Source organism: Tasmannia lanceolata, unplaced genomic scaffold (genome assembly GCF_043159265.1).
Source record: "Tasmannia lanceolata isolate RefF3 unplaced genomic scaffold, GAP_Taslan_0.1 ptg000018l, whole genome shotgun sequence".
NCBI classification, from domain to species: Eukaryota; Viridiplantae; Streptophyta; class Magnoliopsida; order Canellales; family Winteraceae; genus Tasmannia; species Tasmannia lanceolata.
This window is the reverse complement of record NW_027518695.1, coordinates 47,200,848-47,228,459: the sequence shown is the minus strand read 5'-3', so window position 1 is coordinate 47,228,459 and position 27,612 is coordinate 47,200,848. Positions and strand designations below refer to the sequence as shown.

Sequence of the window (27,612 nt, the reverse complement as noted above, 5' to 3'; positions counted from 1 at the left end):
TGGATGAGCTACCAAGGTATCCAACAATGGTGGTTTTTCACGTTGGAAGTTCATTTGGGAAGAAGAAAGAAAAAGAGAAGGTGGTAGGTGAAATAGCATAGGTAAACGAGCTTCTAAAAAGGGTGGGAAAAATCAAGGGGTATATATGTCCTAAAGGCCTAATTTCGTACCCTGACAGCCCTCTTTCTATAATTTTGAAAACACTACCCTTACTTCACAATATCATGAAAATTTTGCATTATTGTAACAATTTTCCCTTTGTTATATGGCTAAAATATTTATCGGCTATATGTATTTATATAATAATTTTAGAATATAAAATGTCAGTAAAATTGCATGCTTCCGAGGTTCCCTACATGAGCGATGACAGAAAACTCATACAATGGATGATTGTGACCATTTGATCAAAACTGCCAAGTGGGCAACAAACAGCATCCAATAGGAAAACAGATCTAGCTGTAAAGATCATCCAACGGTTACCATGCGGCCAAGCCCCGCACAATCTTATATACATGTTTGACATACGGCGTCTCTAATCTTAAGTAGATAATTTGGTATAGGACTTCTTAATGTGTCATTTACAAATACAATTAAAAAAGGGTAATCGTAATTGCAAATGAGGACCAATTTTGGGGACAACCAGACTCTGAATACCTCTAAAAATTATTTGCATATGATCTTACTACACGCAAACGGTTTTGAAATTTAAAATAATTATTTACAAATAATAGATATAATAGTTTCAAAAATGTTATGGTTAATGGCTTCCAAAGAGGCCTTGATGCCCCATTTGAAAAGAAGATTAAATTACAAAATCTTATTTATTAGGGGTGCAAGTTTGGACTTGTGAGCCTTGACCCACCCTGAGCGAACAGGGTCTGGGTTGGATTTTCCAACCCTGAGGGCGGGTCAGGGTTCATTTTTTAGGCCCTGACTCAGGGTCGGGTCCGGTTCAAGGTTGATAACTCGGGTCAGTCCGAACCGGCCCGATCCTGTTTTATATTATAGAATTGAACCATCTCTGCTAATACCTTGGATTGATGTTACTTTAGATTATTATTATTATTAATTGTCTATGTTGTCCGTCATGTTCTTGAATTCATATTGTCTTATTTTGTTCCCTTTATTTGTTTATTGATCATTTTGTTCTATAAGATATGTGGTTGCTTTATTTTTGCACTCTTAGCAAGTATTTGCACTAGGGTCAATTAGGACCGGCCAGGGCCAATTGGGCTGGCCAGGGCTGCGTTGAGCCCTACAGGGCGGGCATTGGGTTGAGGTTTTTTGGCCCTGACTCAAGGTCAAGGCGGGTCATGGCCAAGATAATGGGATCCAGGGTTGGGCTATGGTTTTGAAAAACCCGGCCCGACCCGACCCGACCCTATTGCAGCCCCATGATTTATAGTACACCTAAACCTAAAAACTGATTACCTTTTTCAAAACCTTAATAAGAACCCTATTTTATTATTTCTCCGTTTTTTCAAATCAATTTCTCATATATTTTTTTCATTTCCTCATGACTGCAATTCAAACTCAAACTCCGATTCATTGGATTTGGAAATATTTAGGAAAATATTTGGGAATATATACCGATTATCAGTTCTCATTGACCACAGGTAGTACAATCTAGGCTATTCACGACCTTAAAACAGCTATTGCTACCGATACCATATTGAATCAAAAGGAAATAACCTCGAGTGATATGACGTATTTGAAACTAATAATAGTGGCTGAACCTAATAAGATGGCAATTCTTTGATACGTTCAATGATCTACAGATGCTTTTGAATCAAAGGAGTAGGATATCAATGACACTGGCATGCTCAACAACCGTTCTTCCTAGGGCTTATCTTATTTTTACGAAAAAAAATCTAAAAAATCAGGCAGATCCCGCTCGGCTAACCAGACCCATTTCTCAGGATGCCCACAAAACGCAGGGAAGGAGTTTTCATCTTTCCTGTGATTCTCATTCGTCAGTTTTTGCCCATTTTGTTGCCCATATCTACGGCCAGGATTTTATTTTATTTTTTTTCAGAATAAATTAGTGTCTAGAGATGGTGAGAGAACATGCCCTATGGACAGTCAGATTCCGAGAACACAACAAAAATCATCAGCTCGAGGACTGGATCGTAATGTTGAATGCACAATTACGACAGAGACAGAGACAGATTACAGGCAAAGAAGTGAGGATTATGACAGTAATTATACATTACACTAGTGAATACTATTATGAACAAGGAACTGAGACTGGTAATACAGGTCTACAGCTCATGACTGTGATTTACATTGAGAAAAGAATATTACATCAGAAGATTGCTTACAGGAAGCTGTCTTCAAAATTTTGAGATTTTGAAATATGTGGAATGATTCTGTTTTTCATTTGATTTGTGGAGCCGACTGTGACAACCTTTCGTCTTCGAGAAGTTCATATGGATCAATGTATGGTGGTGGAGCCACATGCATATTGCTTGCATCATGGACAAAACTAGGACCAAAATACTGCAAAGTCACTCAAATTTGGTAGTGAGTAGCTGTTAGATCCAAATTGAAAGCACATCAAACCAATTGTAGCATATCATCATCAACATGCCCATTTTCAGGTTTATAATAAAATGGATATTTGTTCTAAATTGTGAGTCATAAGAACTAAAGCAAAATCAACTACTGTATCAGTAAAACTAGATATCAACCCTGCTGATGGCTCCGGGCCATTCTTGATCAATGAAGGCGACTCTTCAAACATGATAGCTTGGGGGCAACTAACAACATATGAGATGTTCAGCTATTAAAAACGCAGATAAATTAGCTAAAGAGGGAGGGGATGACGATTGTAGATGCTGTTCGCTCAGAGGGCTAAATGTGGGATTGAGTTTCGGTTTGGAAGGATGTGGTCTGGGCTGCTTGTTTTTTCGGTTGTATTTCTGTATCTTGATAGGGGGTGTATGTTTTTCAGCCAGGTTGGATCTTGTTTTCGAATGGAACTAGTTTGGGGGACACATTGTTCCCTTGGTTATCTTTATTGTTTTCTGGTTTATAATCTGATAAAGCTGTTACCCTCAAGAAAAAAAAAGTAGATCTCATCCCTGCATCATCATCCTCCTCTAATAGACATGGATCCAATACTAAAATACATAAGATTAGAAAACCAAAAAAGAAAAAACCTTCTACCGGAAATTGATACACCCAATACAAACAAGCACTTTATCCATTTTCAGATGTACTGCTATGGGTTTCAAGCCTTCATAATGACCAGGCCTTTCTGACTAGCATAGGATTTTTGTTGCACGGCATTCTTTAGTATTTATTTAGCTTTTTTAGTTGCTTCTGATTTGTGGGTTTTGAGGGGAGCCAGGTTTTGCCCTCCGTGTGTTTTTCTTCCTTTTTAATAAAATTTGGGTCTGGCCGGGGGCCTTTTCTTTCCGGGTTTAAAAAAGGGGCACTGCGCAACACACTACAATATAGGTGATGCATGTGGGCCCGAAATTCATAGAACTGAATTACCAAAACCATTTTGTGCTTCCTTTCACTATTTTCAACCTATATGAAAGTCGCTTGGGGCTTAGGTAGTTTAATTTTTTGAAGATCCACCAAAAGGAAAATTTCAGCTTTGAATATTACTAAATACCTGCGTTCATGCTAAAAATAAAAGAGACGCATATGTAGTTCATTTCATCTAATTCTGAAAGGAACAAAGTGTTGTATCATAAGGTAAAGTTGAAATACGTTCGGATATATCACATACGTTAGCTACGGAAGGGGTCAATCAGCTGTAGTAGTAGACAACTTTTTCATTTTAGCTTGTTACCTCGTTTTCTTCCCTCGCCATGTGTTATCCTTCATAAAACTGTTATAGGGATTATTCTTCTTACTTGAGGGTCAAAACTCGAAATCAGGTCTTTTCGGTTATTATTAATAAATTTCTCATTGTTATCACCCAAAATAAATAGTATAAGGCAAAACAAATAGAGGGTCCGGTTAAGAGAATTGCCTAGATGGAGGTGGATGGGAGGTGGAAAACGAAATATCAGAGGCAAGGGGATTGGTTTTGCTCATCCTGTGCTTATTGTAATTTCAAATGGAGGAATAGGTGTCGATGGTGCCTTCAGAGGAAGAAGGTCTCATCATCCTCAGTTTATCGCCAGGTGGCTGTGGTCCCGGACGAATCTAGAAAGTTTGATCAGTGGTGGAGACAGAGGGATTGGTCCTGCTCGTCCTGTAATTATTCCAAGTTTAAATGACGGACTAAATGTCGTTGTCACCTGGATCGAAAACAAAACCCTTCATATTCATCCCCCACCACATCAGGGGCTGGAGGCCTGATAGTTCCGGAATCTGATCCATGGCCTGATTCTGGGGTAATTTCGCCCTCTCTCGTGGAAGATGGATCTCCGTTGATCTCTATTTTTGGAAAGGAGGTAAAAACAAGAATGGATTCTTTGAAGAAGGAATGATTCGCCTGGATCCCTTCGGGACCTTTGGGAGTGGGCCAAAATGTCCAGGAATTCTCCCACCCTCCCTTGCCCTTGTTTGCTTTCCGATCCTTTTTGTTTTTTATTCCGAAGAGGTGGCCTCAAGGATTCTGGATTTGGGAGTAAAAAACTGGGGAGTATTCCTATCATCTCTTTCCCCTTGGTCCTCAAATTACACTCAGGGCTCTGAGACATTATGGGTTAACTTTTTCGGTATTCCATTACATGTGTGGGCCTCATCGACGGTTGAAGCCCTGGGAAATCTTTTTTGGCAGGTGATGGAACTTACAATGGAGGGTCTCCATAATCAGTGTATGTGCTTTGTATCAGCCAAAATTTATGCTCCACGATGGAAGTTTTCTCCCTCTGTGAATCTTCGGATTGCCAACCATTGTTACAAAGTTGGAGTCTCCATTCAAGGTTCTAGAGGCCCCCTTTTGGCCCCTGGAGTTGGTTAGAGAGTACCTTCGTTGACTGCCCCACCGGCGAATAGGCTACTGGTGCCCCCCCTTGAGATTCAGACCAGGCGGTCAATTGGCACACTGGACCCCCACCGTCAGGATTCAAAATTCAAATTGCCAGGGGTCATATTTGAAAATTTGCAAGGCTCATTTTCCAAGCCTGGTCTGAAAGGACATCCGAGTTTCAAATCAGGGTCGCCAGAGCAGGGTCCTAGATTAGCTTGGAATAAATGAATAATAGATTGAGTGGTGAGCTATCTTTGCCCAGGTTTAATCGAGATCTCGGAAATATTGGTCAGTCCCCCTTCTGACATGATCAGAGTCCTCGTATGTTGCCCTTCCTGACACATTCAACACCCAACGTCAATCATTATCTTTAAAGTAATATTTTATTATTTCTCACTTATCTTTAATGGCTACGTTATTGAATATTTTATTATTTACAAATATCTTTTGGTTGAGAACGGCGACGTTATTGAATATTTTATTATTTCTCACATCTCTTTTGTCTTAGAACTGCTAAGTTATTGAATATTTTATTATTTATCACATCTCTTTTGGCTTAGAACGGCTACGTTGAATATTTTATTATTTCTCACGTCTCTTTTAGCTGAGAACGCCGCCGGATTCTCGAGTACACCGCCGGATTCAAGAAACACCAATCGTTCAAAGATATCAAGTAAGCCGCCGGAATATCAAGTACGCTGCCAGATTCTCTGGGTTCAAACAGGTGTTCCCAACGTATCGAGTACCCCGCCGGATTCTAGAGTACGCTGGTCTGAAAGGACATCCGAGTTTCAAATCAGGGTCGCCAGAGTAGGGTCCTAGCTTGGAATAAATGAATAATAGATTGAGTGGTGAGCTATCTTTGCCCAGGTTTAATCGAGATCCCGGAAATATTTGTCAGTCCCCCTTCTGACATGATCAGAGTCCTCGTATGTTGCCCTTCCTAACACATTCAACACCCAACGTCAATCATTATCTTTAAAGTAATATTTTATTATTTCTCACTTATCTTTAATGGCTACGTTATTGAATATTTTATTATTTACAAATATCTTTTGGTTGAGAACGGCGACGTTATTGAATATTTTATTATTTCTCACATCTCTTTTGGCTTAGAACTGCTAAGTTATTGAATATTTTATTATTTATCACATCTCTTTTGGCTTAGAACGGCTACGTTATTGAATATTTTATTATTTTTCATGTCTCTTTTGGCTGAGAACGTCGCCGGATTCTCGAGTACACCGCCGGATTCAGGAAACACCCATCATTCAAAGATATCAAGTAAGCTGCCGGAATATCAAGTACGCTGCCGGATTCTCTGGGTTCAAACAGGTGTTCCAAACGTATCGAGTATGCCGCCGGATTCTCGAGTACGCCGCCGGATTCAAGAAACACCCATCGTTCAAAGATATCAAGTACGTTGTCGGATTCTCGAGTACGCTGCTGGAATATCAAGTACGCTGTCGGGGGTTCAAACATGTGTTCCAAACATATCGAGTACGCTGCCGGATTCTGGAGTACACCGCCGGAATCTGAAGTACATGAAAATACTTCCACTTGTCAAGGATCCAACGGTCTCTGCTTATGGCAGACGGGAAAGATTAAAACAAACCCAAGGCTTTTTTGGGTTCAAACACATGTTCAAACGAACCAAAATGATTATAGCTAAGTTCAAATGCATTAAATGCTACCCTAGTTTCTCTCAAAGATAATACTGAAATATAAAAAAGTGGTTACAAAAGAGACGTGAGAAATAATAAAATATTCAAATCTAACTTTAAGATAATGATTGAGGTTCTAATGTGATCATGTCAGAAGGGTACATGTCAGAAAGGTACATCTCAGAAGGGTATTGGGGTCCTTTTCCCACCCATTTTTGAAGAATCACCAGTGTTTCATGATTCATTTAAAAAGTACGCGAAATCCGTAATTTCGGTTAATTAATTCTCGCATTCATTACTTTTCTCTAAAAAATAAGAACAAAATGAGTAATTATCTATTTTCCATTTGAAACAATTAAATTAAATACAAATTCCATGATTAGTAATCCGAAGCACAAACCATATTCATCGCACAATAAATTATTGAACAAAGCACAAACTATATTCATCATATAATAAATCATTATATAATTTATCACAACAGTAAACAAAGCACATACTCAAATCTATAATAATCATCATACAAAGAAATGTCAGCAATAAACAAAGCATTTTGAAATGATTTTCATTTTGAAATCACAATAAGTTCTCAAAATCCAAAACAGACACAATCGTAAAAATCGTATAAAGAATGGTAAAAATCGCATGATTCAAAGTCGAATCGTACTTGAATCGTAAGATTTTTATGATAAAAGATTCTTCGTTCAATTTGAATCGTTCAACCCACGAAAAGATTTGAATCGTAAGATTCAAACCGTAAATCGTAAGCTTTTAACAACAAGGGGTAGATGGTTGTAGTTAGTCTTAAATGTTTATGTCATTATGCTAATTTGTGAATATGAATTGTGAACGTGTAGTTAATCTTTAGAATATGTAGTACTATGTGTAGTATGTGCTTTCATATATTATTAGGGGAAATTGATGTTTTGGTATTGGAAAGCTACGCATATCTTTTTTCCATTTTTTTTCTTTCATATCCATTCTTTTAGTTTTTCTGTTTTTAAAATTAAAATAATAAATAAATTGTGAGGCAAACAGGTAAACCCCCGTGGCATATCCCCCACCCCTCCACCTTTCTCCTCTATAAGAGCAGCTTGTCTTCTTTTGCAACTGCTTGAGAATTAAGAATACAAGCTATCATGAAATTCCATCAAGAGAGACTCAATTGCCTTGTTTCATCAAACAGATATTATTCTATAGATACTGACACTGTCACGGCCTAATGTTTTAGCAGCGGAATAGCCTGTGCGGCGCCTCAACACGTGCGTATGCTGGGGCAAGCCTTCAATCGTGCAAGGCTTTGCATGACCAACACCTCTTGATGCTTCACATGTGCATACAATCTCCAAGTTGTTCAACAGGCTACTCGGCTAAGAACTTGTAATGCACCTCTAGATACTTCGTTCACGGCCACCAAACCTTTTATCAGGCTACAAAGCTTAGATATGCCAAGAACAACTTTGAGTCCACTCTTGTGATCAGCCTGCGCCACGAGTACATCGAACATCAGGCCTTGGAGCCCAATGCAAAGTCCATCGAGTACGAGGCATGACGATGCCACACACCAATCTACCAAGCACTGGGGCTTAGTCATCCAAGAAGCAAGATGCCCCATGGACTGATCCGCAAGGTGTATACCTCGCGAGGGCAACCGAGGTCACCCCGACACAAACTCATGGAAGACCTAGAGATTGGCCTACCCACAAGACGTACCACGGTGCAGAAGGCAAATGGTATTAGCTAACCCCCTGCACCGGTCCGTACGCGCAATGCATGTGGGAACCCAACCCAACATGCACCGTTTGTGGCCCCCATCCTCGGCCAAAGAAGCTGGAGCACCCCTATGGATAACTCGTAATCCGCACCCAAAGCCCCCTTAGGGCACGCCCACCAGCTGTAGCATGATTTCCTGTTGTGTGCCTCACATGCATAAGCATGTCCTCTTACAGCCCATAAGCAAACCACCAAGATTCCGGCCTACACCTGCTAGGCCTAACCGGGGAGGAGTCAGCAGGTCACTGGGCCAACTCCTCCTAAGGAGTTTTGCCAACCAACCAGCTTAGCCAGGAATACCCACCAAAAGTACTGTTAGCAACTACTTTCGAGAACGCAACGAGAAGAGGTGAGTTTGGGTTTTAATACCGACTATGTCCCTAAATTGTTTCCCCGTGACACTCCCCCACCTACTAACGTCGACGCCCTCGTCGACACTGAGCAATCTGCGAAGCTCAGTTCCACAATAGTAATGACTTCACATTCTTGATAACAGCCGCCACTAGTACTTCGAGAATCAGACATCCTGACTTCTCCTGCATACCACACTGCCTCAATTTCTGCCAACCACTGCCTTATAGATCTTCTGCAGTTATCTTCAATATCGATGGTTTTCTCGGACTTCACCAAACTAGGCAAAGGTTTTCTGACGGTGCCTACAAACGTTGCGGAAGGTTTTGTGCCGATACCTACAAACGCTGAGAGAGTGCCATCACTGTCGGCACGACACTTGCCATAAGCATAGTTCGGACGAGCTCCAGGAAGCAGGTTACGTTCCTGGGCGAGGAACCGCCGTAGGTTCTGCCTCCTGTGAGGCCAGGAATCCCCTGTTGGGACTGATCAACACAATGCACCCGCTACTCCTTCCAGGTGTAAGATCATACGGGGAACCAAGTACATCCCCAGCTGCGACGCTTAGTCTTGCTTACTCCATCGCCAAACTACTTGTTTGGAACAATCAACCCTTATGCCACCGATGGTCTCCTTGGGTACCCGCGGCTAGCACTCACATTGCTAACCACCCAAATCTTTCATCATTTAGATTAAACTGTCCTTTCGGTTTCATCGAACATAGAAATTCCAAAGTAGCAAGAAACAAACAAGTCCACCATGCTGTCCCATACCAACACAGTCAACCCATATGCCATCTGAGCTCACCACACTGTCCCATATTAGCGCAACAAACCCATTGTCGATCTAAGCGGCCTTGGCGTCCGTTCCAAGGTCTTTCTGAGAAGGGCATCTCGTATGCCCGATTGTGTTGTGAACTACCATCCAAGCACTTTAGTGATTGACCAATTCTTCACCCTAAGCATGTGTCTTTAGTTCGTCGAGGTCACAAACACCTTCACCCTGCTAGCCCCCAGTATCGACACCCTTCTGATGGGTTTTACCTTGACCCAGGTTCGTCGGTGCTTCCTCTTCACCCCAACAACATACTTCTAGTTCGTCAAACCGGTTATGCCATCACACTGAGTAAGCAGATCCACTTCTGTAAGCGCTTTGGTGCCGACACGTTCAGTACCTCATCTGATAGAGGGAAGGCTTTTCGACTGCAAGCCAACCCTTTGTCATTGAGAGCCCTTAGGCCATACGCAAACACATCGTTGTTTAGCCAATACTGCAATGGAGCATTCACAACACCCCAACTGCCACTTCCGATCACACACATTGGTGGGTCATCGAAACATGCCAACCCATTCGCTGACGGTTGCTGCTCTGACACTATATCAAGCTTCAAGTAAATCCATTGAACAATGCTTAGACAAGCATAGACAGTACGAGTCTTTCTAGGCCATCGCGCCTCTATTGGGCGACTCAAGCAGGATAGGGGAAAGTTCAAACTTCCAAGCTGCCATACTTTGCCACTTTGTTTATGAAGTTTACAAAGTAACCCATGCCACCAACACGGCTCAATGATGACTCACACGCAACACTGAGAAAGCTTTGCATCCACTTTTCAGAAAGGAACACACCCACACAATTTCAGCTCTTCATCGTCTGACTAATGGACTTTCAAGGCATCAGTTTCAAAGACTACCGCAGAATAGCAAACCAAGCTGCCACCACTTGGAGAACATTCAAGATCTTTCTGACGTTGCCACAACTGAAATCGTTTCCTGTTCTTTTGTGCACTGCCACATGCACTATAGATGCACTAACCATAGCCACAAACACTGCAACTTCCTGCAACCATGGTTTTAAATTTCGGTTTCAGTAACCGTTTCGGACCCCACCAAAAACCGTAATTTGGTTCCAAATTCCGGACCCAAATTCCAAAATTTCAGACCGAAATTCCGAAATTTGGTAAATGGCGAAAAATTGAATTTCAAAAATATTCGGTTTCGGTCCCCACCGATATCCGAAATTTCGGATTTCGGTCAAAATTTAAAACCATGCCTGCAACTATGCCAGCACAGACACTAACTGTATCACAGCTCCTTGACAAGCTCTTGCATTCACAACCTGCTCTTATCTACCACTTGATACTCATCTGATATCAACTATCAAAGCACACTCTGAACTTAGCTTGGACCATTTTGCTATGATACCAACTGTCACGGGCCTAATGTTTTGGCAGCGGAATAGCCCGTGCGGCACCGCAACATGTGCGTATGCTGGGGCAAGCCTTCAATCGTGCAGGGCTCTGAAGGCCCTGCATGACCAACACCTCTTGATGCTTCACATGTGCATACAATCTCCAAGTTGTTCAACGAGCTACTTGGCTAAGAACTTGTAATACACCTCTAGATACTTTGTTCACGGCCACCAAACCTTTCATCAGGCTACTGAGCTTAGATATGCCGAGACCAAGTCGAAGTCCACTCTCGTGATCAGCCTACGTCACGAGTACATCGAACATCAGGCCTTAGAGTCCAATGCAAAGTCCATCGAGTACGAGGCATGACGATGCCATGCACTAGTTCGCCAAGCACTGAGGCTTAGTCATCCAAGAAGCCAGATGCCCCATGGTCTGATCCGCAAGGTGTACACCTCGCGAGGGTAACCGAGGTCGCCCCGGCACGAACTCATGGAAGACCTAGAGATTGGCCTACCAACAAGACGTACCGCGGTGCAGAAGGCAAATGGTATTAACTAGCCCCCTACACCGGTCCGTACGCGCAATGCATGTGGGAACCAAACCCAACATGCACCGTCTTTGGCCCCCATCCTCGACCAAAGAAACTGGAGCATCCCTGTGGATAACTCGCAGTCCGCACCCAAAGCTCCCTTGGGGCACGCCCACGAGCTGTAGCATGATTTCCAGCTGTGTGCCTCACATGCACAAGCAAGTCCTCTTACAACTCATAAGCAAACCACCAAGGTTTCAGCCTACACCTGCTAGGCTTAACGGGAGAGGAGTCAGCAGGTCAAGGTGCCAACTCCTCCTAAGGACTTTTGCCAACCAACCAGCTTAGCCATGAGTGCCCACCAAAAGTGTTGTTAACAACTACTTTCGAGAACGCAACGAGACGAGGTGGGTTCGGGTTTTAATACCGACTATGTCCCTAAACTGTTTCCCCGTGACACTAGGTTGTATTTCCCTGACAAAATAACTACTCCATGATATTTTAGGTTTCTTTAGGAGTCTAGACCTATTTGATGACATAATAGCCACCCCAATTCCTCCATCCACTAAACTTTTTCTGGAACCATTGTGTAGCGCTGTTCATCGGTGGTTACAAACCTCGCAAACAGGTATGATTTTATCCAGTCTTTCCTTTGATCAACCTTCTTCATTTTGCCAATGATGTGAGTTGCATGTTTGAGTTCCAACAATATTCAAACCTTACAAAGCATGCATAATGTCTCACATGAGCAAATTCCATTGGCTTTTATATCACCAATATTCGAGAAATAGTCTTCAAAGAATAAAGGAAACTGAAGAAATATTGTCAACATACACCCATACTCTTAACAATTATAATGTTAATGGCAAGTTAAAAACTCTTCACTTTAGCTCGAGCGAGAAGCCAAAGAGAGAGTTTTGCATGAGCGTAATAAACTTGCTTTTTGGCTTTACACTGAAACCAACACGCCTAAACTTAGAAATCTGAAAGAACCCATGTTATTAATTTTCAAAAAAAATAATATTATACTGGGCTTGGGATGGTGTCTTGGAAAAACTAGCGACAAGGGGACTGGTTCTGTTCACTCTGCGCTTATTATAATTTCAAATGGAGGGGTAAGTGTCGATGGTGTCACCAGAAGAAGAAGGCATCACCAAGCGCAGTTTATCGTCCGGTGGATGAGATTCTGACTGGAAAAAGTAAGTATGACCAGTGGTGGGGGAATGGGGACTGGCTTTGTTTGTCCTGTAACTACTCTAACTTTCAGCGGCAGACCAGATGTCGTTGGTGTCACCTGGGGTAGGGTGGACAAAAAGAAAGCTCCATGCTCTGTACCCCTACCCCCCCCCCCCCCCCCCCCCAATCACAAGGGTTGGAGTTTTAACTCAGGATATTGACCCTTGGCCTGACTTCGGAGTAATTTCTTCCTTTTCGGAGGAAGATGGGTCTTTGTCCCTTTCTATTTCCGGAAAGGAGGTGAAAACAAGGTTGGAATCCCTAAAGGCATGCTTGGTGGGTAGAAGGAAGGATACGTCTGGAACCCTACAGGATCTTTGGTTGTGGGCCAAAAACTCCTAGAATATTCCCACTCTCCCCTGTCCTTGTTTGCTCTCTAAGGAGGAAATTCTCTTTATTTGGATTCGAGGGAGGTAGCCTCTAGGGTTTTGGCCTTAGGGATCGATGTTTGGGGAGGCTATTTATCCTCTCTCTCTTTGGTCCCCATACTACACTCAGGGGTCTGAGATCTTATGGGTTAATTTTTTTGGCATTCCATTACATGTCTGGGCTACGTCAACGGTTGAAGCTTTGGGAAATCTATTTGGACATGTAATGGAAGTGAAAATGGAAGGAATCCATAATCAGTGCATGAGTTATGTATCAGCTAAAATCATGGCCCCCAGGTGGAAGCTGCTTTCTCCCTCTGTAAAACTTTGGGTCGATGATCATTGTTACCCAGTCGGAGTCTCAATTCAGGATTCCAAAGGTCTCCACCCGACAACTGGGGCTGGTTTGAGTGAGCCACCCCCCCCTAATTGTCGGAGGTCTTACCGGTGAATAGGGCGTCGTCGATTCCCCTTGAGATCCAGAGCAGCTGCGCAGATGGCGTGAGGGGGCCCCACCATCAGGATTCAAGTTTCAAACTCTCAGGAGTAAGAAGTGGAAAATTACAAGACTTCCTTCCCAAGTCTTCCCTAAAAGGACAGCTGGGCGTCAACCCAAGGTTTCAAAAGCCTGGCTTTGGCTTATCTTGGAATAGAGGCTTCAGTGCAAATTTACCTAGTGTCAGGCTAATTCGAGACTCAGGAAATATGGCTCGGATTTCTAAAAGCCTTCCCTGCCCATCCACCTTACCTGCGGCATGCTTGGTCTCAAGATAGGATCTTTGGACTTCCTTCGTCCCTGTCTTGATTTTTTTTATCTGAGTGTTTTGGAGGTCTTCTCTTGTGGCCGTCATAAAGAAGATGTACGTTGGTGTTATATGGATATCAAGGAAAAATGAAAAGATTTGTCAGATTCAGGAGTAGGCCAATTAATTGTCTTTTCTTAGATGTGATGTTAAAAAGTCTTAGAGTTTTGGCGTGTGGTGGCTATATTAATGTGTCTTCCCTCAAAGAGAATGATTATAAGATGACAGAGTACCTGCTAGGGTCCTTATATCGATACATACGTAAAATCAGGATTTTTGTTGTTTTATCTTTGGCACTTGAAAAGGCAGAGATAAATGGTCAGGAAGTTTAAAGGGGTCATATCCGAGTAAAATTCCACGTGGGCACCCTCGCTCTAAGTGTTTTATGGGGACGGTTATTGGTTATAGTGCCTGGGGCCTAAAACTCCTTGGCAGTTACCTTTATGTCTTCCATCCTTGGAATCACTTCTCAGACTGTTCGGAGTATGGATTAGAACCAACCTTCCCCCACTTCCCCCTCTCCCGTTGCAGGACCAAGTAGGAAAAGGAAGCGGTCCTCAGATCGAGAGGAACTCCTTCTACGATTCACGAGATTATTAAGCTATGTTAAAGTATAAAAGATAAATAACGCCTTTCTCCAACAGCTTAAGCTTTTGGAGAAGTTGGTAAATTGACATGGTATCAGAGCATAACGATCATCTGCCCTGAGCACAACAAAGAGTATTGTCTTCCTCCGGCGGACGGCCCAAATCTCTTCGCCTTCTTCCACTCTCTCTTAATAGCTCCACTTGTCAAACCATAAGTCTAGCCTTTGTCCCTTCCTTTATAAGTCCTAATTGAATTTCTACCCATGTTTTCTTACATCTAGCCCCACCCCAAGATTTGATAAAGGCAGCCCTACATTATGATTTCCATGTGTTTCCTCTTATATTCAGATCTTATCATTCTCCTTGAAACAAGTTTTTTTTGTCCCCCACTATTAATATTTGCACCGCTCTTTTTTATACTATTCAATGTTTCTTATGATCTTGATGTTCGCCAATAATTATTTTTCTCGGCCTATCATTGCCGCCCATCTCTTTGATTTTTTCTTCTTTATTGCCTATTCTGGCATTGGTCCATTGTGACCCATTTCTTGCCCATTCCGGCTTTGGTCCATAGTGACCCATATCTTGCCCATTATGGCATTCTTCAAAGCGACCCATTTCTTGCCCATTCCGGCTTTGGTCCATAGTGACCCATTTCTTGCCCATTCTGGCATTGGTCTATAGTGGCCCATTTCTACTCGCCCATCAAGGCTTGAGTATCATCTAGCTCCTTTGAGGCTATGATCTATTGGCTTCTAAGCCCTCTTCGCTACACATCAACAAGCGGCGTCTTCTTCGGCATTAAGTATCGGTTATCATCGGCAACAACATCAGGAGATATTCATCATCAATCTTCAGCAGTGCTCTTCAAATCAAAAGATTCTATTTTCTTATGGGGAGAAATTTTTATTTTCTAATTGGGGAATTTCATTGTAATCAAATGTAAGTTAACAAGCTATAATGAAGAAAAGGCTTCAAAATCCTCTCCAACACTGAAAGAGGATATTGATGCATTCTTAAAAAAGAAATGGAATCGTTTTAACTTTTAAGAGAGAGGCCAATAGGAGGAGGGAGGTTTTCTTTCATTTAACTGGGCTATACGATGTGAAAGAAACCCATAAACCCTTGCACAAACATCCCCTCTTTGTCAAATTCATGATGGATGAAAGAAAAGAAAGGAAATTGAATTGGGAAGCAAAGAAAGAGGATGGACTTCGAAGGCTGGAGGATTGGATTTCAAGTGCAGAGGCTTTGGAAAAATCGATCTTGAATGAGGAAGACCAAGCTTCTGATGAGGAATTGGTCCTTGGTGAATTCAACTCCACTCTGGAAGATTTGGAGAAATGCTCGGCGTAAGGAAGAATGTCTCTATGTGCCCGTTGATCTCATAGATATAGCAGGAGCCTTTTGGGTATGTCTGCCTCTGCTGCTTTTAACTTCTGGTTTTTGTTACTATTGGCGCTAACTTGAGAAGTGGGTTTGGTTTTTAAAAAGAGAGGAATGCCGCAACTTTTTGGAATCATAGGAGGGTCTGAATGGTATAGTGAAGGAAATTCTATTTTGTTGTAAAGGTATTCTGGTTAGTTATACCTTTTCTGGCTCCGGGTATGCCCGGTCCAGTCTTATTGATATGTTGTAATGCAGGGCGGGACTCCTAGTTCCCAATGCCTTTCTAATATCAATGAAATTGTCATCTTTCAAAAAAAAAAACTCTTCACTTTAACTTGCCCATCAAGATTGCTAAAATGTTAAGGAACAAATGCTAAATGCTACCAACAACTAAAATGCAACACCTATTACAGGGTACCAATATACTCCCTAAAGAAAACTACAGTGAGCTTTAACAAATGATAACCTTCCAAGACACTTTTCCAGTCTATATTGTGTCTCCAGCACCCACTTGCTTGGACGTCAATAACTCTCAAGTCTGAACTACAGTAGCATTGATTAATCATATCTGAAAATGAACAACATATGCAGGGAAAACTCCAGAACAATCATCATGGGTGACTATACCACCAGTTAAATGTCCGACTGGCAGAAAAGATTCAAGAAAAGAAAAACGGCTTACAAAGTAGAGAGCTGAAAAAAATGCCATTGTTAAAAGGATCAGAGGCCAAAACCCCAAAAAGAATGTTCCTCCAAGTGTTAGCAGCAGCTTTGCCCTTGGAATCAAACCCTGATTGAGAAACAAAAACCAAGAAATTCCAATTTAATAAAGGAAAAAAAGTCCCCTAGTAGATGAATAATTAGATTTACACATTCATTTGATGAATGTTAAAAGAAGGGCGATGATATTTTCCCTCCCTCTGCATTACGCATGCGCCCCCTTATAATGTCATTTGACGTCAAAAAGTGTTAAAGTTGCCCACTGTTCATGTCAAATCAGGTCATAAGGTGGGCGCATGCATAATGCAGGGGACGTGAAAATATCATCTCCCTAAGAGAACCCAATAATGTTATCCAAAGGAAAAGGGCTTGGTTTAGAGGAAAATTTTATTTAATATTTACAGCAAAGCCATAATTAGAAATAGAACCACCAGCAGTTCTAACTTGAAACAAATAAACAACGAAAATATCACAGCGGGAAAAAAAACAGTTTCCATATAATATGCATTACTACAACATAGATGAATGAAGTTACATATGCAATACTGAACAGTCAAATAAATAATTTTGTGAACCGCCGTATCTTATGGAAAAAAATAGAGGAAATTGTGCTACCAAACTTATCACAAAAAGCAGACTCATGCTACAAGCTCAGAAGGCATTCTGCAAACACCCAAACATAATTTCAGAACATTTTAATTCAGATTAAATCGTTGCTTTTTGAAGCTATACAAACCATGATCTATTGCAGTGGAGTTAGAATTGACCTTGTTGTGATTCTCGAAACTACCATCTTGATAGTTGTTATATACTCTCTGCAAATAGTTTTCTCTTCTATTTGTATCAGAGGGACTTCTTCATGTTCTTATAGTGAGAAGCATTTATATATATAACTTGACTATTGTTTATCCAACGTCTTTCCTTCTACATATTTTTAGATCCCAGATGGTTCATTATCTGGCACTTCACCACTTTCCTTTATCTCCCTCAAATAATGAGAGCCAATTTTGATAACTAGAAAGCAGGAAAATACCAACCCTCCCCATATGGTAGGGAATCCAATATAAAGCCTGCATAATTTACCACAATGGTAATCTAATCCATCCCAAACTACTTGGCCTCCCTATAGATATGCCAACATGGTTGATCAATCCATGCAATAACACCAAAGATCTAACCAAATAGACATGCAAACCTCAAAGCAGAAAAGTTAACATTTTGGTTGCCTTAGCAGATTGCTTAATACCAAGGTTAATCTGTGACAACCTGAGGACTGTTTGTGAATACTAGATGAATTACTCAATGTATTTTGTCCTTGTTCTTTGCCATAATGTCCAATCCATAACAGAGTTAGGGAGTTCTCAGTTATTGCAAGGGTAAAACTGAAAAGATCCATGATGTTCCTATTAATGGAAGAGGAAATCCAATCATTATAGATGAAACTGAGTAGCCTCATGATTTAGTCAAGCAATTACACTGATAGAATCTCATCAACCAATCTCTGCTCACACTTTTGAGGCTTAAACTCGTATAGAAATGAACAAGAAAGCTTCCACTGCCACCATCTATACCCTAACATAAACTCTATCAACCAGACCACAATGACTCTCCTGATCTTCCTCGTGTTCATATTCCATCTTCCCCCTACTGTAATTTTAATAGGGCTGCTTGAATGGGATAGTGGAGCCAGCAATAGTAACTCGTCTAACCCCAAAGATGGGGATTGCAACCCTGGCTCTGAGCTGGAGTTACACTTATGCCTGCTTTTTAAGGTTAAGCAGAAGAATGGGATACATGGGACCCCATTCTGATTGTAAATGCACAACCAAACAATGGATACAGCAGTTTCCGATAATCTCCGATATGCTGACCCCAATGCTTTATTCCCAACAAAAATACTCATTATCCATAATAGAAGGAATGTGTTCGTCAAGCTGTGTTATGGAACACAAATGGGGCAATGACATTCTACTTATTTGTCACTAGATGCCATCTTACCTTGCACCTTAGCTTCAGAAAATTCAGCTTAGCAAGTCCACCACTAGCAGTTGCGTCCCTGTATCATTTCCATCACTTACCATATCCCTTGAAGGTCTCTTATTACCATAATGCTCTGCAACTGCCATTTCACAACAATTTTCTTTGCGTAACTCAGTTTATTGAGACACCCTTTTTTTCAGGATCTTGGCTTCTTGTAGCTTTACTTTCCCACTTGTATCTTCTTGTCCAACCTTTTTTGTAATTATACCTTTGCAGCCTCCCTATTTGTGTCTTACAGATTTTTATTCTGTCAGAGAGGTGCACCTCAGGTTTAGGTTTATCAGGAATATGCCCACCATTGAAAGCATTGGCTCCTCCTCTTTGGAAGTAGGTACCTCAGTTTATTGGGAGACCCTTTTTCGGGATCTTGGCTTCTCGTAGCTTTACCTTTCCACTTGTATCTTCTTGTGCAACCTTTTTTGTAATTATACCTTTGCAGCCTCCCTATTTGTGTCTTACAGATTTTTATTCTGTTTGAGAGGTGCACCTAAGGTTTAGGTTTATCAGGAATAGCACACCATTGAAAGCATTGGCTCCATCTCTTTGGAACTTGGTGTCTCACTTTGTAGACGTAATACTAGCAATTGCAGATAATGCATTTACGAGTGATATTTCAAAAAAAAAAATCAATGGACTAGTTATGACCATTGTTTTGAAAACTTATGATTTACAATTCAAATCTTATGGTTTAATTATCAAATCTTATGGTTTAAATATCAAATCTTATGGATTTTGATTTGAATCCCATGATTAAATCTTAATTTGTATGAATCTTATAAAATCCCATCAAAAATCGCAAGATTCATACAATTCATGTGATTTATTCTAATTCAGTTTTGTATAAAAGAAAATAGGACTTTCATTCGAAAGGCACCTTTTTCCTCAGGAGAGGAAGACCGAAGAGTACGAACAAAATCAAATCATTTTGAACCAGTCATAACATGTGCTTGAGAGCATCACGGAAGAAGAAGACTACAATAGTTTGAACCAGTCATAACAGTACATGTTCTTGAGAGCATTACTTACATCACGGAAGAATTAAGACTACAATGACGACAACATCAACAACATACCAATCTTTTATAATTGATATTTTTTATTTGATGTTTGAGACTTTGAGAATTAATATGATGTTGTGTCTTCTATTATTTTTATGATTATTATCCAGTATGCATGGGTTCGTTGAGAATCAGATGATTAATAGCAACAAGTTTGAAACAAATATTGAATAAATACGCATGGCAGTTCCTATTTAAATTAATAGATTTGTATAAAAATGAATAATTGGCTATTTGAGTTTCTATTTAAATTAATAGATTTTTATGAAAAATGAATAATTGACTATTTTAATATTATCTAATATGTTTATAATTGTTTTAAAAATGTTTTGATATATATAAATATAAATGAATCTTATGATTACCCCTATAACGATTTACAATTCGGTTCCGATTTTCAAAACATTGTTTATGACCATTTCTTTTGGGTGACAAGTACAGAGTAATGAATTTACACATCTATTTGCAAACCTTGTTCTCCACTAGTTAAATCATTCTCCCCAACAACAGCATGATACTTGTTTTCTTGCACATCTTCATTAGAATCAAGACTTTAAGGATTTCTAGGAGCCATCTTAGGTTTCATACCAAATTATGATGCAAGCTCTAATAGAAATATGACCAAAAAGTCGATGGATAGCTCTTGAATCTTGATTGCAATTATCAAGAACATTCAATTCTGAGAAAAAATAACAGACAAATTACTGCATAAAATCACATCACTAGAATTGAATTAGATAACAAACCAAAGGGATGAAAATTTGTAGCAGAAATAGATCTAATCTAGGTTGACAACGATTGTAGATCAAACCCAACACAAATTCTACAAAACCATAGATATTCCAAAATTGGAATTTTCCTCTCCAAGAAAATCCCACAAATATGAATAGGCAGCAAGCCCTACACAACGCAAAATAGGCAGCAAGCCCTACACACAAACTCTAGATTCCTGTTCTCTTATTCCAATACGCAAAACAAAATCCCCCAAAAACTAAACCCAAAAACGTATATATCCCCATTACCATATGGTTAACCACCTAGAATCATAATTAGGATGGACACCGAAAAGAAAGAAAGTAAGTAAAAGACTTGCTAAAATTAAGGACTCTCTAAAACTAACAGTCCCAACAAATTAAACCAACTGACTAATGAATTTTCAAAAAAATAGAAACATAATTTGCTTTGAATCCCAGAATCAGGCTACTTCCATTCTTCGGGGGGGAGGTGATGCTTTGGGTGGATACTTAGTTTCCCTTCAACCGTGGTTCCCCGCCTTAAATACTGGTGCAAGAACAGTGAGACTTAGATTCTTTAACATCCCTCTTCATGCCTGGTCTCTTTCCACGGTGAGGTCAGCATTTTTGACAAATTCTGGAAACACAGATGTCGGGTAGTCACGACCACTGCCTGGAATTCGCTTCTGTTAAGGTTTTAACTTCATTGTGGAACTGCTTACCATCCTTAATTAACCTTCTAGTAGACTCTACGGTTTATCCAGTTGGAGTTAAGATGGTGGATGAGTCTTTATTGTCCTTTAATAACCCCTTAGCAGAAGGGGACCCCGTCCTGGCCCCTTCTTTAGATGCCTCCGTTGATCCTCTGCCGGTGGTAGAACAGCCCGTGGTTGGGCCGTTCCTTGCGATTTCTGGGGTAAATCAGTCATTCCCGAGTCAAAAGAGTTTTTGGATAATTCTGTGCCGGATTTTGAATTATCTTCTACTTCAGGAATGGAGAAACCGGCAGAAACTCTAAAAAGTTTAGCCCCATCATTTAAAGGTAAATCGGTCAGTCTTGGGGAAGGATCGTGTCAGAAGTCCTTAAAAGCTAAATCTAGTATTCTCGCTGGGAAAGCCTCTAGAAAAGATATTTCTGACTGTCGTAATCTACAACCTCTATCCGTGGAAAAGGCGGTAAAGATTCAAAATCGCTTTTTTAGAAGTAAAAAGAATCAAGGAAGTTCAAAAGCTTTGAATGATAACAATAGTCATATCAAAAGGTTTCGTGATAATCCCCCCAAAAAGGGCTCTTCGTTTCAGAAAGATAAAGCTGGCCATAAGGGGCGGGCGTGTGCCTCGAGAATTATTTATTAGCTACAAAAGGAGGTCTTTCTTTATTAAAAAGAAATTTCTTGGGTTCTAGGAGAAAGGAAGAACCAAGAAAATCTAACCTAGCCTCTAAGTTTAGCCGACTTCTCAAAGACTTTCAGAAGCCTTTCAAAGCCTCTTCATCTACCATGTCATCTGCCTCTGGTTCTTCATTTAGGAAGAGGAAGGCGGTCAAGTTTGAGATAGATGATTTACAGTTTCTTAGGGCTCTGCAATATGATGAAGCAATGGCGGCAAAAGTATGTCCCACGCCTAAGGAAATTTCCATGGGAATTTGGAAAAGACAATGGAAACAATTTAAGAAGGATGCTCTGGCAAGGACTGCCTTCTTAGGCCTCAGGGAAGTCTGACCCACAAGAGGCCTTTGTCAGAATCTACAAGCTTTCATTCTTTAAGGAAGCCCTGGAAGAGGAGCGAAGAGCCTGCCGTCAACGATGGGAGAAGGTCGGAGCGGCAGAGATTGAGCATTTGGAGAAACTGATGGGTACCTCAGTGGATGTATCTCATCAAGAGTCAAGGGACTCCCTAGATTGGGAAGTTAGCATGGAGATTCGGACTCGGATGGGCGAGGATGTGGAAAGACAAGAGGCGGACTCAAGGTTGATAAATTTTCTGGAATCAGAAGAAAACATGGTCATTCCCCCTGAGGAAATAGATGAGTTGTTGGCTATAGGGGAAGTCTTCGGAATAGGTTTTGACGATGATTTTGAAGCCGCTAAAAATTTGTTTCGATCTATGGCTATTAGGGATCTGAAAGAGCTAAGGAAGGTTGGTATTGAAAAGGAAGGTGATAAAAAGGGGGCCGAGGGTAGTAACCCTGAATGAAGGCCTTCCGGCCCTGGAAAAAAAAAAGGAGAGAGGAAAAAGAAGAGAAGGAGAAGGAGAAGGAAAAAAGAGGAAAAAGAGAACAACAATCGAATAGTCAAATAAGTGAAGGAATAAGGAAAATAAAACTCAGTAAGTTTGGAAGTTTGGACTATAAGAAAGAGTTTGGGTGTTTTTGGACTGCCTCACTTGAAGTTTTTCCAGCGGAAGTTTCCTCCCCCTAGGTTTGTGTTCTCTTCAGTCTAGCGTGTTTGGTGGTACTTAGGATCATTTCTTATCCGGGAGTTTCAAAATTTGGGTTATAGGTCTCTTAGGGTTAAGTCCCTTTCATATTTTTCCAGGATTTCTGTCGTGTAATAGCACTGTGATTTGCCCGTCACTATCCAGAAATTGTTATTCTTCCATAGCCATAGCTTGAGAGATTCGTTCTTTCGCTTAGGCTTTCCTGTCTGGATATTTTAAACTTTGCTATACCTTCCTGAAATTTTCTCTATTCATCTAGAGTTTTAGAATTACTAAAGGCAGGTTTGGTAGTTTCAGATGTTTCAATCACCTTGAAGTTTCAAGAGGTTTTGTTTAGGAGTATCTCAACTACATGCAGTCTCGGAAAGATACGGGTGATAGTTTTATGGAAGACATAAAGAAGGCACTCCGCAGAATACAGGAAATGAATGTTTAGTTTCTACTGTATTTTTTGGTTATTTTGGTTACTTTGAATTGGTCTTGGGTATGCCCGTGCCAATTCACCTTAATATATTGTGTTGCAATCTGGGACTCCTGGTCCCGAATGCTGTCTAAATATTAATAAAATATGTCACTTTTCAAAAAAAAAAAAAAATAGCTAGGTATATAATGCTACAATTGCAACTCCTTGAAGTGTTCCCCATCTATGTCTAAACTTTCCTCATGAAGCGTAGCATTGAAGTGGGCCCCATCTATAACAAAATCCCTCTAATGAACAGTGGTTTCTCTCCTCTTCTTTGAATCATGCTTCTAGTCTATTTTCAGATCTTGAGCTGTCTGTTTTGGCTCCCCTTGCATAGTTTTTAACAACCAGTGGATGTTCTAACTTTACACATTGATCCACATCATCCCCAACCTTAATATGAGGTTGTACTACTACTACATCAAAAAGGTTTGTAGGTTTTGTTGATCTTTTGCTCTTCCAACAAAATGAGACAAAGATGCAATTTCTTTCGATAACCTACACTGAGAAGGTTTCCAATGCATTTTAGCTCACTTTGGACAAGATAGTGATAAATCTTCTTATAGTGGTTTCAGTAATGAGAAGGGGGTCGAATCTGGCTCTATGAGATAAACTCGACTCTATTTCTTTGGGTAAGGGTGTGATGAGGACCGGGTCCTCGCCAAAGTATAAAAGGCCTAGTGTAGTATCGGTGGTAGTACGCAGTAGTGTGTGATGGTAGGCCTTGTAATTTATGGTAGATGTGCGCTTATTTGTAAGTGTTGTCATTGTAAATAAGGAGGAATAAGGGGGTAATGTTGTGGGAGTTGATGTGTCAAGGAGGGGACCACAACAATCAGTCCTATCTTCGTTTGACACTTGTCAAAGGGGACCACATGCGGCATAACAACCAGTCGTCTTCATTCAACACTTGTCAAAGGGGCCCACATGTGGCATATGGGACCACACTTGCTGGCAGCCTCCTAGAGTGACACTTGGCATGACAACTCAGCTTGCCAGCTGGCCATGAGTTGGCAATGGGACAGTTGGCAGCAAGAGTCACTCAACGCCCTTACTTCCCTCTATAAATAGAGGGGTGAGTACATCAAATGACTTAACACTACTAGTGTTCGCTTCTCTCTTTCTTTTTCCTTTTACTTTTACGACCCATAGGTACAACATATATATAGACACACTTGACCATTTTGTTTTTCCAAAACAAACAACTTGGTTGTAGTCAAGGTTTAAAATTCCGGTTTTCATTTCAGACATAGCCAAAACAGAAATTTTGGGAAAAAAAAGTAAATTTCAGCCAAAATTTCAGAAATTTCAGCCAAAATTACCGAAATTTTGGTTTGGGTTTCGGTCTTGATCGAAATCCCTAAATTTCAGGTTTCGGTCAAAATTTAAAACCATGGTTGTAGTTCCCATAAGAAACTTTGATAACAGGACCTTTAACTCAAGGATTCCCCGTACGACTCTTTAATAAAAATGCTCTAGCACTGATGACATTCTAGGGAACATACAAGAACTTTTCTCTTTCTAATACAAAATCACTTTCCATGACACCATTTTTCAAAACACCAAAATTACCATGATATTTTGATTTACACCTCCCAATACTCCCCCTTAAATCAAAATTGGCACAATATCAGAAACTTAATCGTCAATTGTATGATCATCTGCATTATCTGGGATCTTCATCTTCAACTTGATGATTTTGTCATCGAGAAATTGAAGCAATTTTTCATAGCTTTAACTTGTTCTTTTTCTTCCACGAGATGACAATAATTTGCATCGATAGAAATGATAGGGTATCACTCGAGTAGAAAATGATGTGCTACTTGTGTTCCCCGTTCTTCAATTTCTTAGTCTTAACAGCATTTTCGAAGTACTCATGGCATGACTTGCTATCAACTTCAAGTATAGCCTTAAAAATAGGTTTTTGGTATTGCCCATAGACCAAGAAGCATTATTTCAATAAATGTCCATGAGGAAATTCCTTACTTTTCCTTTTCCCACCTCCTACCTCCATAGTGAATGATGTTCCTCTATCTCTTGTAACCGACATTGATATGCCTTCTAAAGATACAAATCCACCACTTCAGGTCAACACTCGATGGATGAAAGGAGATGGGTTGACCACCAATTCAAATGACATCCAATAGTCAAAGTCCTCCTTTATCTTGTGCTCCATCTACATCTCCCAACTCACCTATTGCATTACGCAAGGGTAAGATATCTTGTACTACACATCCAATCCTAACTTTGTCTCCTGTAAGTTCTTTCCTCCTTTATTTATTTATTTTAAAAAAAAATGAGTTCTTTTCTCCTTTATACAAGCTTACCTCTCATCTATTGCCTCAATATTTGTTCATACTCAAATGCCTTAGCTCATTGGCGGTGGAAAGAAATGTTAAGGCATCTGTAGTGGAAAGAACTGTATGATTGAGGAGATGCATACAGTAGAAAAAAAAACAGGATTGAGATATGGTCAAATTGTCTAAAGACAAACACATAGTTGGATGCCTATGTGTGTATGATGTGAAACACAGGCTAGATGGGTGTATTGAGCGATACAAAGCGTGGTTGGTAGCTAAGGGGTTCACTCACCCATACAGGATTGATTATCATGAGATCTTCTCGCCAGCAGCTAAACTTGACTCAATTAGAGGACTATTGTCACTAGCTGCGAATATAAAGAGTGGCCTCTTCATCAACTTAATGTGAAGAATGCATTCCTTCAGGGTGACGTGCATGAGGCAGTCTACATGGACCCTCCACCGGGATTTCTGTCTAAGGAAGAGACAGGAAAAGTGTGTAGGGGCAATATATGAAGTCAAACAATCTCCTCGTGCATCATTTAAAAGGCTTAGCTTGGAATTGAGGACGATTGGGTCTAAGCAAAGTTTTGCGGATCATTTCTTCTTTGTTAACAAAGAGAGAGGATCATTTCTTCTTTGTTAACAAAGATAGAGGCAGCACCATGACTATGGTAGTCTATGTTGATGATATAATCATAAGAGATGACAGCACGAGATATTCAGGACCTAAAAAACTACCTTGGGCAAGTATTTGACATCAAGGACCTCCGTCCTCTAAAATACTTTCTGGGTAAAATACTTTCTGGGTATTGAGGAAGCAAGGTAAAGACGGGGATCTTCATGTCACAGTGAAAGTATGATCTAGAGCTGTTGAAGGAAGCAAGAAAGCTAGGGGCACAACCAAGGTTATAAATTTCGTTTCGTTTCGTCCGAAATGGACGAAACGAAACGAAATCCTCAAAATTTCGTTTCGTCCGAAATTTCGGTCATTTCGTTCGAAATTGACCGAAATTTCGGATTTCGTCCGAAATGGACAAAATTTTGAATTTCGTCCGAAATTGCCTATAACGGCTAGTTTGACTGTTTTTTTGCAGAAATTACATCAATGCCCCTGTAACGGCTCTTTTGGGTTTTTGACCATTTTAGCCTCCAAATGTGACCGTTTATAGCTGTTGGGAAGGGTATTTTAGCCATTTTTACTTGCACAAACAATAAAAAACTCTATAAATAGCCTTTCCCCTACCTTCTTCTCCTCCACCTTCACATAAGTGATTCTCCTTCTCTTTTCTACTTTCAGTTACACTATCTATTCTAATAAATTTCCTACAAGCCTACACTCTTCTTCAACTCAATCCAAGTCCATTTTGGAGCAAAGTGAAGGCCTACCTTCAACTTACAACTACAAGAACTATTTCCTAAGGCTTGCAAATTACAAGTTACACTACAAATTTCAAGTGAAGGCTTACAAATTACACTACAAATTTCAAGTGAGGGAAGGCTAATATTATCTTATTCTCTTCAAATCAAGTTCAACCTCAAGGTTCTCTTTATTTCTTTCCATTTCCTTTCTTTTATTTCTTACTTCATTTGTCCCCTTCTACTTCATTTTTTTGTAATTTGTTTCAATTTCTTTTCTTCTAATTCATTTTCCCCCTTCTTCTACTTTATTTCAGAATGAGTAGGTTGGGCTCGGGACCTTCTGCAGGAGCATCCTCTATTGGTTCGGCACCCGCTAGATCGGATGACCCGGCATGGGCTTACGGTACATTGGTTCCGGGTCAAAAAAATAGAGTAACTTGCATATTCTGTGGCAAAGTCATATCGGGTGAAGGTATAACCCGCTTGAAAGAACATTTAGCAGTTGTTCCTGGTGAAGTAACATCATGCAAAAAAGTGACTGAAGATGTAAAATATCGAATGAAGCAACTTTTAGATGCAAAGAGAAAAGAAAGGGCTAGGATGAGCCCATCCAAAGCAGAGGTTGGAGGTTTTTATGGCACACCAGACGAAGAAGAAGAGCAGGATGAA

At 40.4% G+C, this 27,612-nt stretch overlaps 2 protein-coding genes across 2 annotated transcripts in view; both read right to left on the bottom strand.

The window, feature by feature from the left end:
* The window catches only part of LOC143849980 (uncharacterized), a 78,042-nt gene that overhangs the window by 9,641 nt on the left and 40,789 nt on the right, over positions 1 to 27,612 (bottom strand). The window lies entirely within an intron of this gene.
* The window catches only part of LOC143849981 (uncharacterized), a 67,165-nt gene continuing 41,734 nt past the window's right edge, over positions 2,182 to 27,612 (bottom strand). The window contains exons 3-4 of the mRNA XM_077359313.1: positions 16,510 to 16,617; positions 2,182 to 2,499 (exon numbers count right to left, since the gene is read on the bottom strand). Coding sequence (XP_077215428.1) covers positions 2,377 to 2,499; positions 16,510 to 16,617 — 231 coding nt within the window. The 3' untranslated portion in view covers positions 2,182 to 2,376. The remainder of the gene's footprint in view (positions 2,500 to 16,509; positions 16,618 to 27,612) is intronic.